Source organism: Pantherophis guttatus, chromosome 4, assembly GCF_059756535.1.
Source record: "Pantherophis guttatus breed Tessera chromosome 4, ASM5975653v1, whole genome shotgun sequence".
Taxonomy (NCBI): domain Eukaryota; kingdom Metazoa; phylum Chordata; class Lepidosauria; order Squamata; family Colubridae; genus Pantherophis; species Pantherophis guttatus.
In genome coordinates, this window is record NC_142066.1 from 128,568,763 (window position 1) to 128,585,418 (window position 16,656).

The following is a 16,656-nucleotide window of genomic DNA, read 5'->3' on the forward strand; positions in this document are numbered from 1 at the left end:
CCAGGCCTGAAGCCCGACTGGAACGGATCCAGATACGTCGTTTCATCCAGGTACTGGGGGAGCTGTCGCGCAAGTGCATGTGGCAATAAAAGTGGAGTTAATGTTTCTATGGATGGATTTAAAATTTGAAAAGATATACTTAAATATTTACAAAATGTGAGGGGTGTACTCACTTCTGTGATACACTGTGTTGTTGTCTGCAGAACTCCACAGTAGCAAAGAGCAGAAGCTACTGGATTGCTCTATTTATTTAGAACATCTCTGGATCTTGTTGGATCCATGAGCAGTTTATTCAATGATTTCCATACTTCCCAGTTTTCACAAGACCACTGGTTCCATCCAATGTTGGTTCTTTGTAGCTTTCCATAGGTCCACTCTGCTTTCAAGTTCTTCACGTCTGTCAACTTAAGGAAGCTTTTCCTGGATTTTAGTCTCTGCTGAACTGGTTGTAGGCCATAGAGAGGATGTGGTCTAGATATAGATGGTTTAAGAAAGTTCCCAGGTCCAGTGGTGGCTGATGAGGAAGAGGAGGAGCAGCTGGGCCCCATGCCTGATGCGTGGATGCACAGAAGGCAGAGGAGAGGAGAGCAGAGGGACTCCATGGGCTGGTTCTTGGGATGGAAGAGCCACCGCTGCTAGCTAAGCCCCACCATAGTTCTGGGGATAAAAGGTAGGGGGCAGAAGCAAATAGGTGTGGCAGATAACTATTTGTCTTCCTATTGGACAGCCACTGATAGTCCGAACTTCTGAATCCTGTCTGGAACTATATTGGAATTCTTTCTTGAAATCTGCAGTGCTGAGAGTCAGGCGCGCCTTTGGAGCGTGTGTGTGTCTGCTGCTGGAAAAAGAGCGAGCACACCTTCCAGGACTTCCATTATGAGGGTGGTGTGAGAGAGAGAGGCTCCTGGTGCGTTGGAGTCATTTCAGGCGAAGAGGGCGTGAGCTTCGCTTTTCACAGGCAGAGAGCCTGCTGTGTGTGAGAGAGACTCTTTGCCAGGGTTGCTGGTGCTCCTAATAAAGGGAACGTTTAGTTAAAGACAGTGTGCTTGTCATGTATGAGGAGCCAGATCGGAACAGTCTCTCTGTATGCTGCTGCTTCTCTGTGAACAGGCAGGGCAATGCCAGCTAAGTGGTAAATCTTATCTGGAGGGCCAGGTTTAAGGCATCTGATAATAATTCTACTAGCTTCAATCAAAGCAATATCTACTTACTCAGGGTACGCTGATATATACCAAACTAGTCAGGTATATTCACTTTCTGAGTAGCAAAGAGCTAAAGCTATTGTCTTACGGACCCTTTGTTTGGCATCCCACATAGAGCTCATTAAAATATCATTGTGCTATAGCAAGAAGTACATAAGGATAAGCTCTATGTATATAATATTTATCATGAGGCAAATTTCATTTTCAGGTGTCTTGCAGGTGTAACTAAATTTCCTTGCTTTTTTTTTTTTGCTGGGTTCTTTTTTTCATATTCTTGCCCAGTGAACAATTCTGGAGGGCTTAAAAGCTTACACAGACTTTGGTATCATTTTAGGTAGTCCCACTAATAGTATCAGGATGTTTCTTTCTCCCACAAACCAATATATCTGTATTTTTACTGATGGTGATGTGGGGAAATTGGATCCATCAACAAAAGAAGATCCTTTGATGACATATTGATGAAGCCCACAAAGCTAAGCAAGGTCTCCATAATGTGATGCCTTCCAGATAAATTGGATAAAAACTTCATCATCTTTAGTGAGCAATACTGGCTAGGAATAACTAGAATTGAAATACAAGACATTTGGAAAGAATTTTGTTGGGAAAGATTGAGGAACCACCAAAAGAAGGTGGGAAATAGTCAGTATGAAAAGTCTTCCAAGTCCTTTGGAAGAAAATAATGAAAAATTATTTTATTTTCATGAGGTTATTTAGCAAGATAAATTAACCCAGGTTTCAATCTGGTGGTTATTTATATACAGATAGTTCTCAATGGTTTAGTGACCGTTCAAAGTTACAATGGCAGTGCAAAAAGTGACTTATAAGCATCTTTCACACTGGCAACATTCCCATGTTCCTGTGATCAAATTTAGGATACTTGGCAACTGGTTCATATTTATGACAGTTGCAGTGTCCTGGGGTGATGTGATCAGCTTCTGCGACCTTCTGATAAGGAAAGTTAATGGGGAAGCCAGATTCATTTAACAAATTCTTACCTACTTAACAACTGCAATGATTCATTTAACAACTCTGGCAAGAAAGGTTGTAAAATGGGGTAAAACTCATTTTACAAATGTCTCACTTAGAGACATAAATTTTGGGCTCAATTGTGATTGTAAATTGAAGACTACTTGTGTATATTGGCCATTTAAGATTGCAAGAATTTCCCAGACTGTGCCCCAAAGCATCTCTATGGATTTCAACAGAAGAGGTATTTTATAGAAGAAAAATCACAGACTAAGTCAAATGATTAATGAACCACTAATCATTGGAGAATCATCAAGGACAATATAAAATTAAATCAAGAGACCAACTAATGACAGAAGGACATAGTTGTCAATGTTTCACATTTAGTTATCAAAAGGTTTTAAATTGGATAAAAACACTAATGGTATAGAACAAAGGAAAGGAGAATTAGAAGTGTAGTTGTATAATATAATTCAGGGGTGTCAAACTCAATTACCGTAGGGCTGGCCTGGAAAAATCAGCCCACAGTGCCTCTGCATGGCCTGTTTACAGCCAGCAGAGTGCTGCAGGAGGCCATGGAGGGTGAAAACAAGGTGCGGGGTGCCCCGCGCCCCTTTTTGGTTGGTAAAGTGCTACAGGAGGCTGTTTAGGTTGAAAATGGGGCAGAGGGGGCTGTGCGCGGCTCCCCCGTGCCCCATTTTGGCCAGCAGGGTGCTGCAGGAGGTGTCTGTCCTTTCTCCCCCACCATGCTCTTCGCCACCACCCTGCCGGCCCACAGAGGAGAACTACAATGCTGATCTGGCCCTTCAAAGAAATCCAGTTTGACACTTCTAATATAATTGTAAAGATGATAAAAATAAAATTGCTAAAAAGTATAAATTTTTGTTGAAATTTGAAGTGAAAGAACATATTAAATAATGTATGATAAAGTCATCTTAGAATTTTGCTTATAATATACAGATGGATCACTGGGAAAATATGTGGTCAAAAGAGTTGAAATTTACATTATGTTATGTCTTAAATAGAACTTTTATAAAATGATGGATTGTTGGTACATGATGCCAGAGAAATTATCTAAAATATATAAAGACATTCCAACGCGGAATGGAAATGTGAACAACATGTAGAGACATTCTATCATGCTGAGTGGAAATGTAAAAAAGTTAAAAAAATTTGATTTAAAGATACATATTGATACAGACTGATGTTCAATTGAAGCCAGATCTTTTTCTTTTAGGATTGATAGATACACAGTTAGAACAGAGTCAAGATTATTTCAACTTGAATTTAAATGAATTTAAGAAAGGCTTTGAAGTGCTTTGGTTACATGTTTGGAGCAAGTTTCAGAATTCGTTTGTAAAAGAGCCTATTTCATTATTTAAATAATTCTGAAGGGATTTTGCCAGTGTGTCATATATAGCAACTATCTGATTGCTAATCATTAACAGATTCTCAACATAAATAAAACAACTAGGTTTCAGGTAAATGTTTTTTGCTAATTAATTATAGTAATTCAACTTGAGAGAGGAAAAAATGCTATAATTTTCCTTAGAAAATAATACAAATGCTCTGTTTTTGAAATCCTTTGATGTCCATCTTAGTATATGTTCAATATATCAATTTAAATATTTCCTTGATTTACATTTTAAAAAGTAGTACAACCTTAACTTATATGTTGCTCCAACTTTATATATTTATATTGATCCCAATTACATCCAGAATTCTGTTTTCATGCAGAAGTCCTTGTTTCAAAGTATAAATTATGTTTTACCAAATGTTCTGGGAAGTTAATGGAAGATTGTGATTACCATACCAAGATTATGTAAACCTACACGCTAAGTAACATAGAATAGTAAGTAACATGGTGGCACAATGGTTAGAATGCAGGCTATTTCTACTGACTGCCGGCTGCCAGCAGTTCGAGTCTTAGCAGCTCAAGGTTGACTCAGCCTTCCATCCTTCTGAGATCAGTAAAATGAGGACCTAGAATGTTGGGGGCAATATTCTAACTCTGTAAATCACTTAGAAAGGGCTGTAAAGCACTATAAAGCGGTATATCAGTCTAAGTGCTATAAACTAATCTTTAATTTTAGGTAACGACATGCTGCAATCTTACTAAGCGACTTTAAACCGTTTACTACTGCTCACATATCATACTGATTATGGTTTAGTATTAATCAGTCACACTATGTCTATAGTGTCACACTATGAATGTATAACAAAGGGACCCAGTTATGATTTTCAATCTCTTTTCTTTTTAACCAGTGTATTAGCAATATTTATAGTGACTCATTGACCAAGGATTTTCTTCTTTATTTTTAGATCAAAAAAGTTAGGACTGAAGCCATCCTGATGCTTGGTAGAAGAAATCATTTTTTTCTTCAGATTTTTGTATTTGAATTGAAGATCTCCCCACAAGCTACCTCAAAAAGTTTAAAAATGGAAAACTGAAGATGGCTCTGCAGAAGTGAATCACTTTTATGACCTCTTCGGCACATGAATTGTTTTCCTGGAGAAAAAAATTGTTATTTAATCATAAACTAAGTTTAAATCTGAATTCAGAATAATGGCATTGTTTAATAGTGGTTGGTACTCTTAACTGAAAGCAAACCACAGTTACTGATTATGGCTAATTGCCTCTCAGTTATTAAATCCTATGGGGGATTGATGCTGAGGTACATTAAAGCACAATACAAATGCTTAATGCTGTTTGTGCTGCATTTTCTAGATTTATCTATTTAAGAGGGGAAGAATGAGAGACAACTTTCAAATTTATTAGCTGCACTGAAGGGCAAGATAAAATTTGTTTACATAAATACATAATTCCTTGATAATCTTTATTTCACTTTATTGAAATATTTCAATATTGAAATATTTCACTTTAGTACCAATTTAAGGCATGCCAAAAACATGTATAAACTAATTTCAGATTCAATTTATTTTAAAGTAAATATTAACTTTAAATAAAAATGCTCCCAAAGGATAAATGAAGTTAATAGTATCATATTGCAGTTTGCACATTATTGGATGCCAATGAAAGAAAGGTATAATCTAATTAAAACCAATCATCAGATTACTACAACTTGACAAAAGTTGAGTTGAATTTGAGAGTCTCTTAATACATTTCTTTTGGGCTATGGGCCAAACTAAATGCAGATCATAAAATACAGAAAGACAAAATGAAAAAAGTATTTAATAAGAAATAGCAAATATGAACCATGATTCAAAAAAAAGGCTGTTGTTCTTAAATGTTCTTAATTTTAAAGCTATGCCTCTGTGCACCAATGTATGGTATCTAAAGGTGCTTATTCGGTTGTTTCCAACTTCTTGTGACCCAAAGGCTATTATTTCACCAGAATTATCAGGATATGTATGAGTTTTCATGCTTATATCTAGCTAACCTTCCTACTGACCGCCTTTTAAAAAAAATTCTTTTAACTTTTCTAAGGATCAAGGTTTTCTTCAATGGTTTTTGTTTTTATATTACATATAATACATACACTCTTATATGACATTAAACTAACTTCAGTGGGACATTCTCCAATGTAAAAATAGCAAAGGCATTTTTAACTAGCCTGATAAAAACTAGCCTGTGAAAGGATAAAGTGTTGGGCCTTTATGGATACCGTCATTATGATTTTGGAAGAAAAATGATTTGGAAATCTCTTTTTGGAAACCATCTACAGAAGATAGGACTCCTGAACATTAAACAGTTATACTATGCAGAAAAGAACATTTCCACAAATACAGCTTTGCATGTAAATAATATAGAGTGATATATTCTATATTAAAGTTTCAGCCCTGTTTTCTGCTGAATATGTCAACCCTCAATCACTGGAAGGTAGCTTCATTATAGTATTTTTTTTAAAAAGTGTTCTTGACACTGCTTTTTTTCTTGAGATGTCATGCTTGTTTCTAATAGATGGAACCACAGTTTCCTTTCTGTCTCTGTGGATAGCCAAGCTAAAATCGGGAAGAACTCCCTCCCTCCCCCACATAGTCCACCAATCCTCATATAAACCATCTGCATTAGATTATAGACATACCGTAGTCATGGTGAATGTAACCATCATTAACATCAGTTGGATGCTAGCCATTGGTTAATTGGACTCTTTATCTTAGAAAAATGACAATTTTTATTAAAATAAATCTGCTACAAAACTCATGAATCTCCTGACCTCAGTGTTAATTTTAATAAAAGCAATATACAATCATTATCAAGGCTATATATAATCAAACATTGCTCTTTGAATACTCTTTATTTGTTTTGTGAGTAGTTTGCAGGAATACTACAAAAATTGTTTTCCTTTTTTGAGTATTAGTCAGTGGGAATACTGAAGGGTTACAGTGTAATTTTTTTCTTATAATTCATTTAATTTCTATATTTAGCTTGCATTGTTTGGATATTAGATCTCTAATACTAATGGCAAACAAATATATTGTTTGTGCGATATCCACCCCAGACATATTATACTTAGTGGCTAGTTTGAGGCCCCATTCTTTCAGTGCTTAGTAAATAATTATTTGACTTACTCTTGATGACTTCTGTAATTATATGTCTGCAAAAATGGAGTGATGTAAAATACAGAAATTCAACAAAGATGTCCTTTTTACTGGGTTTATAATCAAATTAAGTCCTGCTTGGTTTAAGTATAGCCTCTTGAGTAAACCAGTGGTTCTCAACCTTTTCTTTACCACAGACCCCCTTTAAATACCTTTTGTGGCCATGGACCATGGCTATGGACTCCCAAGACTTCAGATTTAAATCATAACATTTGTTCAAGTTTGGACCCCCTGTTACGACATCGTGGCCCCCAGACCACAGTTGAGAATCACTGGAGTAAACTATTAGTTAGCACTGTACAACTATTTAAGCTATAAACTAAATCAGTATTTTGGCTTAGTACGCTACATCAACTCAGCCTGTATTTCCATATTAGGAACTGCTAACTCTATTTCTGCCATACATTCAGATATTGGAGAGAAACACTATAGGCAGGATTCAGATTTTGATGCTGCACCCATCATCCAGCATATTTTCACACACATACATACCAGGGGTGGGTTCTATTTAACTTTACTACCGGTTCGCAATGGGATTGTGTGCACGTGCTTGCTTCGCTCGCACGGCTTGCTTCTGCGCATGCGCAGATTGCTGATGATGACATCTGAGGTGGTGGGTGTGGCCTCCCGCCGGCTTTACTACCGGTTCTTGTGAACCGGTCCGAACCGGGAGCAATCCACCATTGATACACACCAATGATACAAAATAAAAAATAAACAATGATTAATTACCAAAGTAGTCAAAGACCACCTTCTACACCAGAAAGCCATTGGAATTATATGGCCTTTCCAATTTTACAGAAGAAAGTAGCACAAGAGGGGCTCCTTTTAACAAAGGAGAACATAAACAATGCAATTATAATAATGATCTCTGCCAATAAATATGAATTTCCATGCTCTTAAAAGGTGGAAATGTAAAGAAATTGTTTAATCTTTGCATTTTTTTGGATGTTTATTTGTGATTCAAGCCAATTTGGTATAATGGTAAAGGTGCCAAATTAGAAATCAGATGACAGTGACTTCTAGTCCTGCCTTGGGTACAAAGGCAGCTGCAAAACTTTGGCCAAATCTCTCTCTCAGCTCTAGGAGAAGAGCAATGGCAACCTGTTTTTGAAATCTTGCCAAGAAAACTGCAGGGCCTAGTTCAGGCAGTTATCAGAAAATAAGGCACCATTTATTTATGTAATTATGGTTTCCACTTGCAGAAAATTTGAGAAGAACTGCCCTAGAGCCTTGATAACTGCATCTTATAAGGGGTGTTTCCTACAGTGTGACAAAAAATAGGATTAGCTTTTTAAAAGTATAATCCTTTGAAAAATGTAAATATATTTAATGCAATGCAGCCTATTCTATGCAAGGGTCCATAGACTTATATACCCCATCACAATCAGTATGGCACTCTTTAAAATAATATAAAATGCTTATACTACTTAGTATTTATTAGAAAATACTTATTAAGGCTTAAACCATTTTAAAAATATGCCTTTTCTTGAAATACTAAAAATACTTCTAATTTATTAATTTGGTTGATTAAACATGTATTGGGTTACCTAACCTGCCAGGAGTGCCAATCTTGAAGTTGCAACAAAAGAAATGGACAGATTTTCTTTTTCTTTGGTAGAATAGCTGTCCTGTTTATGCAGTCTGACTAGTTTTTCATCTCATCAGCTATTAATTCCATTCATTTGATGATATTTCAATTCATTTTGCTATTAGCATACAGGTAATCCTCGATTTACAACAGTTCACTTTATTTAGTGACCATTCACAGTTACATCATCACTGAAAAAAGTGACTTGTGACCATTATTCACACTTACAACCGTTTTAGCATCCCCATGGTCACATGATTTATATTTGAATGCTTGACAACTGACTCACATCTATCATATTTTAGTGTCTAGGAATAATATAATCTCCTTTTGCAACTTTCTACCAAGCAAAGTCAATGGGGAAACCATATTCATTTAACAACCGTGTTATTAATTTAACAACTGGAGTGATTTACTTAACAAATGTGGCAAGAAAAGTCGTAAAATGGGGCAAAACAAATTTCTCAGCAACATAAATTTTGGGCTCAATTGTGATCGTAAGTTGAGGACTACCTGTATTTCATTTTTGCAAATCTTTTGCTAGCTGAAAATGATTTTTACATTCCTGGGGACAGGAATGACTTAATGGCTAAATATGATAAATTACAAATACTTGATTGAATAATATTGCCTTTCTTCTGAGTGCTAAAATTTTAACAGAGCAGAGCTCATTCTCTATGTCGAAAAATTAGTGATAATCATAGGCTAACTATATTTCTATTCCATAATATTACAAATATTCAGGTAGGTAGGTAGGTAGGTAGACAGATGATTGACACAGACAGATAGATACCATGTTTTCCCGAAAATAAGACTCTATCTTATATTTTTTTGAACCCTGAAATAAGTGTTCGGCCTTATTTTCGGGGAGGTCTTATTATTGCCGTCTTATCTGATTTCTTGGTCTGTCTCCCTAACCCTAACCAGAGGAAAAGGCGAGGACCGGCTGCACATGCGTTTAAATATTTTCGGGGAGGGCTTATTTGGGGGGAGGGCTTATTTTCACACATGTGCTCAAAAGCCCGATTGGGCTTATTATCAGGGGATGTCTTATTTTCGGGGAAACACGATAGATGTAGGTAGGTGGGTATTTTTAACATATACTTCCATAATTCTCTCATCCGAAATTCATTATACCAACTCTCTGCAGCCACATATTTATTATTAAAAATAGGAAATTTTAAATAGGCAATTTTTCTAAAATAAACAAATCTACCTCATATGAATCACTATTTAATACTTTGTTTAGCAAAAAAGGATAAGATTTTTTGCATAACCTTTTCATGCCCATAACATCCTATAATACAAAGAATTTTGTCGCTCATGGGAGAGAAAATTACTTTCTTTTTACTGAGAATAGATGTACTTAGCATATTTTAGGAAAACTCTCAACTGATATAAATTAAAATTATCTCCCTGAAAGACATAGAAGCACACCAGCTTATGCTTGTTGAGGAGTTTGCGCCAACTGAATTATTTATGGGGAAGCCTTCAAAATGTAATATTGTTAAGTTTACCTACTGTATTCAGGTTTTTATATTTCTTCTTTTGCCTGGAACACAGGGATGATTGAAAAGGTTTTTTTCCTTTGACTTGAGAAAAATCATTCTGACAAAAATTACTTTCAAAGTGGTTTGACAGACTGAGTATAAACTTGTTTTAGCAGAATAGCTCCTCCTTGGGTGCCAGACAGGAGAACTCAAAAACTAAGCATGTTTCAAAGTAAGAATTGTAAAGGAATAGATTTTGCATTACTCTATTCAAAATGAAAGTTTAAGTTAAGTCAGCACACAACTTGGAATCTGTTGAAAACTGGTACCCTAACGTCTGAGAATGAAAAATTTGTGTGATGTCTTCCCAGGAATAAAAGCATTATTATTATTATTATTATTATTATTATTATTATTATTATTATTATTATTAAAATTTATATCCCGCCCTTCTCCCCGAAGGGACTCAGGGTGGTGAACAGCCGAGAATTAAAATAACATACAATATAAAAGTTAAAATAATTAAAAATAAATTAAATTAAACGGCCGCCCCAATTTAAAACCCCTAGCAATACAATTAAAAAAAAACCCTAAAACCTATTCAGGCCAGGCCGGCTTGCTGAAATAAAAACATCTTCAGGGCCTTACGGAAAGTGCGGAGATCCGGAATCAGCCGTATTCCGGGAGGTAGCTTGTTCCAGGGGGCGGGTGCTCCCACAGAGAAGGCTCTCCCCCTGGGGGCCGCCAGCCGATATTGCTTGACCGACGGCACCCTGAGGAGGCCCTCTCTGTGAGAGCGTATTGGCCGGTGGCAGGTTATCGGTAGCAGCAGGCAGTCTCGTAAATACTCTGGCCCTAAGCCATGGAGTGTTTTAAAGGTGAGAACCAACACCTTGAAGCGCACCCGGAAGACCACCGGGAGCCAGTGCAGCTCGCCCAGGAGAGGTGTTATATGGGAGCGCCATGTTGCTCCTGTGATCACCCGCGCGGCCGCATTCTGGACCAGTTGTAGCCTCCGGGTGCTCCTCAAGGGGAGCCCCATGTAGAGAGCGTTAGCGTAGTCCAGGCGAGAAGTGACGAGAGCATGAGTGACTGTGCATAAAGAATCCCGACTCAGAAAGGGGCGCAACGGGCGTATCAGGTGAACCTGATAAAAAGCCCCCCTGGACATGGCCATCATATCCTCTTCTAAAGACAGCCGTGCATCCAGGAGGATGCCCAAGTTGCGAGCCCCCTCTGTGGGAGTCAATGACAGCGATGGCGCCAGCTGGCTATATCGGGATGCCGGCATCCACAGCCACTCGGTCTTGGAAGGGTTGAGTCAAAGCCTGTTCCTCCCCATCCAGACCCGCATGGCTTCCAGACAATGGGACATCACTTCAAGGGCATCGTTGGGGTGGTTTGGGGTGGAGATGTACAGCTGAGTGTCATCAGCGTACAGATGGCATCACACCCCAAATCCACGGATGATCTCACCCAGCGCCTTCACATAAATATTGAACAGGAGTGGCGAGAGGACCGACCCTTGTGGTATCCCACAAACAAGGCGCCTCGAGGTCGACCTCTGCCCCCCCTGCCAACACAGACTGCGACCGGTCGGAGAGATAGGAGGAGAACCACCACAACACGGTGCCTCCCACCCCCAATCCCTCCAGCCAGTGCAGCATGATACCATGGTTGATGGTATCAAAAGCCGCTGAGAGATCTAATAGGACCAGAACAGAGGAGCAACCCCTGTCCCGAGCCCTCCAGAGATCATCAACCAACGCGACCAATGCCGTTTCCGTGCTGTACCCAGGCCTGAAGCCGGACTGGCACGGTCTAGATAGACGGTTTCATCCAGGTACTGCGGGAGCTGTTGCGCAACCACATTCTCAACAACCTTCGCAATAAAGCGAAGGTTGGAGACAGGACGGTAGTTAGCCATAACAGCCGGATCCAGAGAAGGCTTCTTAAGGAGGGGCCTCACCACCGCCTCTTTCAAAGCAGGCGGCAGAAAACCCTCCCCCAAAGAAGCATTTATAATCCTCTGGAGCCAGCCTCGCGTAACCTCCTGGGTAGCCAGTACCAGCCAGGAGGGACACGGGTCCAGTAAACATGTGGTTGCGTTTAACCTCCCCAGAATCCTGTCCACGTCCTCAGGAGTCACACGATCGAACTCATCCCAGATAACATTCTCAGCCACCCCGCGGGAATCTACCCAGTCAGAGTCCAAGCCTTCCCGAATCTGAGTGATTTTATCATGCAGATACTGTGCAAAATCCTCAGCCTGCCCTTGCAAGGGGTCCTCCCGCGCTCCCTGATGTAGGAGGGAGCGGGTCACTCTAAACAAGGCGGCTGGGTGGTTATCTGCCGATGCAATAAGAGCGGAAAAGTAATCACACTTTGCCGCTTTTATTGCCATTAAATAGGTCTTAATATGAGACCTAATTAGTGTTCGATCGGATTCGGAGCGACTGGCCCTCCAACCACTCTCTAGGCGTCTTTTTCGGCGTTTCATCTCCCTCAGCTCCTCAGTGAACCAAGGAGCTGGGCAGGTACGACGCCGGGTCAGAGGCCGCAAAGGCACGACACAATCCAAAGCCTCGGCAGCCGTCTTATCCCAGGCGGCCACCAGATCTTCAGTTGAGTCGTGAGCCAAAGCCTCAGGAAATGGCCCAAGCTCCCTCTGGAATCTCTCCGGATCCATCAGACGCCTGGGGCGGAAGCACCTAATCGGTTCCACCTCCCTGCGGTGGGGTGCAGCGGTCAGAAAGTCCAGCCTCAGGAGAGAATGGTCAGACCATGACAGGGGCTCAATAGCTATATCCCCTATAACCTGGCCAATTAGGATATGGATTGGGTAAGCAATAAATATACCACCTATTCTTAATTACTTTCTCCTAGATTAAAGCATGACAGAATTTAGCAACTCTTTAAAATAAACCATTACATTAAAAAGTAATAAATAAATTTAAATCTATCGTTATAATTGGAAATCTGACATCCCTACTTTTACACAATTTCTGAAATTTGGGTTATATTTATCAGCTTTGTGACATTTTGTTCAATGTTTATTTTGGATTGATATTAATTCTTTATAGCAGCAATTGCAGAGGTGCCTGTTCTCTGGAATGAGACTCCCCCAAGATTTGAACACCCTCCCCACCCATTGGTGTTTTGAAGACTTGGTTCTTTGCCCAGGCCACCCTTTGGCAAGGGTGACGGAAGCCCTTTTTAAACTATGTGGGTTATTTTCTTTTTTCCTATCTGGTTTTGCCATTCTGCCATGTTTTATCTTTTTTCTTTGTCTCTTGCTGTTTTTCTTGTTTTTAATGTTTTAAACAACGTATAAAATGCATGGAACTGCTGGGAGTCAGGCAGCAGTCAAATTTAATAAATCATCATCATGAACCCAATTTTGCTGCAAGCTTAATAGACTGGATTCACACAATACTCTAATTAATATAACCCTAGTCTCAAACCTAGTATTAATACCTACTTTATAGACTTTTATCCTGTTTCCTGTTTCCAGATGTGGTTCAAAATTGGAAACGGGGGTATTTTTAAAAAAGCAGAGCTATAGTCAGAAACATATAATATGGGAGATATAATATACTGCAATTATAGTGAGCAAATGAAAAGTCTTTATCTAATACTGATAATCTGAAACAACTCAAATGTTTTGAAATGAAATCTACATATAAGTTTACAATCAGAATCCCATACATGCCTATTTGGAAATTAATCTAATTTCCAGGTAGAAGTTGAGAATTTCAGTTTCAGCCTGGGTGTAAGCATATGCATTTATTTATCTCAATGTTTAGAATATATTCACAAATATATCAGACTTTCTGAAAAGGGTTCTCACTCAACATTTCAGTAATACATGTGATCTTTTGAGCTTTTATTAATTACACAGAAATGCATAATTATCACATTATCAATTTAAACTGAAAAATACTTAATTTTCATTATATACTGTAGGCAGTATGTGGGTCAGAAAAAAAGAGATGAGAGAGACAGAGAAGGACATATATTAGAAATTCTTTATTTTTTTCTGTTTAAAAGAAACTTCTGCAAAGGAAAAAATACATCTACTATGTGTCCAAACTAGAAGCATTCTAGATATGTTTATTTATTAAATTTTTATACTGCCCATCTTTCCTACAAGTTGATTCTGGGAGGTTTGTAAATTATAAAACACAAAGAAAAATAATTAAAACTTTAAAAGTACATAGATTAAGATTATAAAAACTATACTAAAACCAGAACTAAAAGAAGTATACGATGGGGATAAGGTCTTCTTATCCTTTCACCCACGTCCAGCGGTATGCCACCTCCTAGGGATGATAGGCCAACTGGCAAACTCACGTTTTAATGCCCTTCTGCAATGCCAAAAGTGTGGAAATAATTCTTACCTCTGGTGGTAGAGTGCTTCAAAGGATGGGCCACAGTGGAAAAGCTTCTTCTCCTTGAATACACTTGCTGGAATTTGTTATCAAACAGGATCTGTAGCAATCCTCTTCCACTGGCATGAGTGGGGCAGGCTAGTCCTATGGGGGAAGAGACAGCTGCTCAGATACCATGGACCCATGCCATGTAGGGCTTTAAAGGTAACAACCAACACCTTGACTTCGATCCAGAAGCAAACTGGTAACCAATGCAGCTTGTACAGTACAGTGTTATATATGCAGCTCAAGGAGCTTCCAGAACTATGCATATTATTGCATTCTGCAGCAGCTGCAGCTTCCAAATACTCTTCAAGGGTAGCCCCATTTAGAGTGCATTGCAATAATCCAGCCAAGAGGTGACTAGGGCATGAATGACCATGCGCAGGGCCTCATGATCCAGGTAACGGTGCAACTGTTGAACAACATGACCTTGCAGAAAGGTTCTCCTAGCTGGGACCTCTATCTGCTCTTAAAAGAGTCATGAGTCTGGGAGGATCCACCTATGGATCTGTGTGGGGTAATGCAACACCATCCAGAGTTAACATTGAGGTCCCTTGCATCCATAGCCACTTTGTCTTGCCTGGAATATTGCTATAATTTTTTTGAATTTCTGGTCAATTTATCTATAAAATCTAGAATTTACGTTTTCAGAACATCTGAAGGGTATCAGACTAGAGAAGGCTGCATTAGATTAACTCTATCTATAACAAATAAAACATTAGGGCTTAGTGTCATCTTTTAAATAAAATTTAGGGTGCAATTATGCATATATAAATTATGCAAAATTTCTCATTAAGTTCTCTGAGTGTAAAAGCCTGTCTAAATTCCATTGGAAGTAACCATTGCTACGGCTGACATTATCCTAAGGCACATTTCCTTAACTCTAGTTTATTGAGTAAACCACAGTTGTCTGGATCACATATTGTACTAAGCTATAAATAATGGTTAATAAAAATAATGGTTAATAAAATAATGGTTAATAAAAAAATTATGATAAATTAAAAATGGGTGGGTTTGTATATTATTGTAACCCTAAATAAATTTATGGTTTCATGTGATGTGTAAATCTAATTTGTTTTAAGGAAATATTTGGTCTGTATTTAAATACCCTAAGCCAACTATGGTTTAATGAATAAACCATATGTGTACACCATTATCTGGTGTACACATATTCAGCCCTAACATTATATGGCAAACTAGATTCAAAGGACCTGATAAGCCACAAAGAAGGCTGTTCTTAAGAAGTAGGCTGGCCAGGTTAAGTTTGTTAGAAACACTGGTTTGTTCATTTATAGAAAACGAAAATCAGAAGCCCAAAACAGCATGTATAAATCCCGTTGTGTCATTTTTCCTGCAACAACAGTGAGATTGGTTGGTCTGAGAGCAAATGGCCAAAATTACCCAGTGGACCTTTGTGGCTGAAGGTGAACTTGAACCTGGATCTTGGGGTCATAAGTCCAGCATCGTAAATGCTCACTAGGTTACTTTGTTGTAATAATAATGTTTATCGTATCCTTGCACTTTAATAGGAATAACAACATATACAATTGAGCTCACACAATCTGTTTTTGCCTATTATGTTGGATGTACTTATACTGTTTGCTTCTAGTTTGGAATGCTATCAGTAAATCCTCCCTATGTTTGTCACATAAGACTTATTCTGCAAATACGTCAGCTATGACATGAGTTAAAATATATTGGCTAATGTGCCTCACTGCATTGAAGCATGCCTTTTCTGTGGCAGCCCCTGTATTTTCAAACTTCTCCCTGAAGTTTGGCAGGCCTCTTTGTCCTCCTAGCCTTCCAAAAACCACTTAAGACCTGGATTTTCCTCTCAAGTCCTAGGATGGGATAAAGAGACTGCACATCAGAATATAGACTTAGTGCAAGGTTTTTTTCTTTTTAAGGTTTACAATTTTATAGTTTTTATATGTTTTCTTTATGTTATTTTAACTCTCCCTGCCTTTAAATAATTCAAGGCAGAAGACATCCCATTCATTCATTCAATTTCTATAGCCGCCAATCTCAGCAAATGATTCTAGGCGCTCACAATTCAAAACGTATTACAATTAATATCTTAAAAACATTTTAAAACAATAAAATTAAAAAGCATTAAACCAGGGGTGAAATTCACTTACCTTCCCTAACGGTTTGCCAATGTGTGCGCACCGCCATTATCTGCACATGCACAAAGCCTTCTGCGCATGCACAGAGGTTTAAAATGTCACAAAAAAGCAATGTCATGATGACTGCATGGGTGGGCGGAGCCTCCCACAGCCACTGTTACCGGTTCTCCTGGCTGGATTTCACCCCTGCATTAAAACAGTAAAAATATTAAAACATATACTTCGAAGTATGCAGAAAGCAAGATGTCTGGGCTGTTAACAATATAGCCCAGAGGCAGGACCTTT

The 16,656-nt window shown here is 38.5% G+C and overlaps 1 protein-coding gene across 3 annotated transcripts in view; it reads right to left on the reverse strand.

Annotated features, from left to right (window-relative positions):
* LOC148114346 (uncharacterized) overlaps positions 1–16,656 on the reverse strand; it is a 61,600-nt gene that overhangs the window by 41,541 nt on the left and 3,403 nt on the right. For all 3 annotated transcript variants that reach the window (XR_015734051.1, XR_015734050.1, XM_087892763.1), the window contains 2 exons: positions 16,384–16,557; positions 14,213–14,347 (listed from right to left, as the gene is read on the reverse strand). Coding sequence is in view for 1 of the 3 variants with exons in the window: in XM_087892763.1 (XP_087748889.1) it covers positions 14,213–14,347; positions 16,384–16,489 (241 nt within the window). In the remaining 2 variants the exon portion in view is untranslated. The remainder of the gene's footprint in view (positions 1–14,212; positions 14,348–16,383; positions 16,558–16,656) is intronic.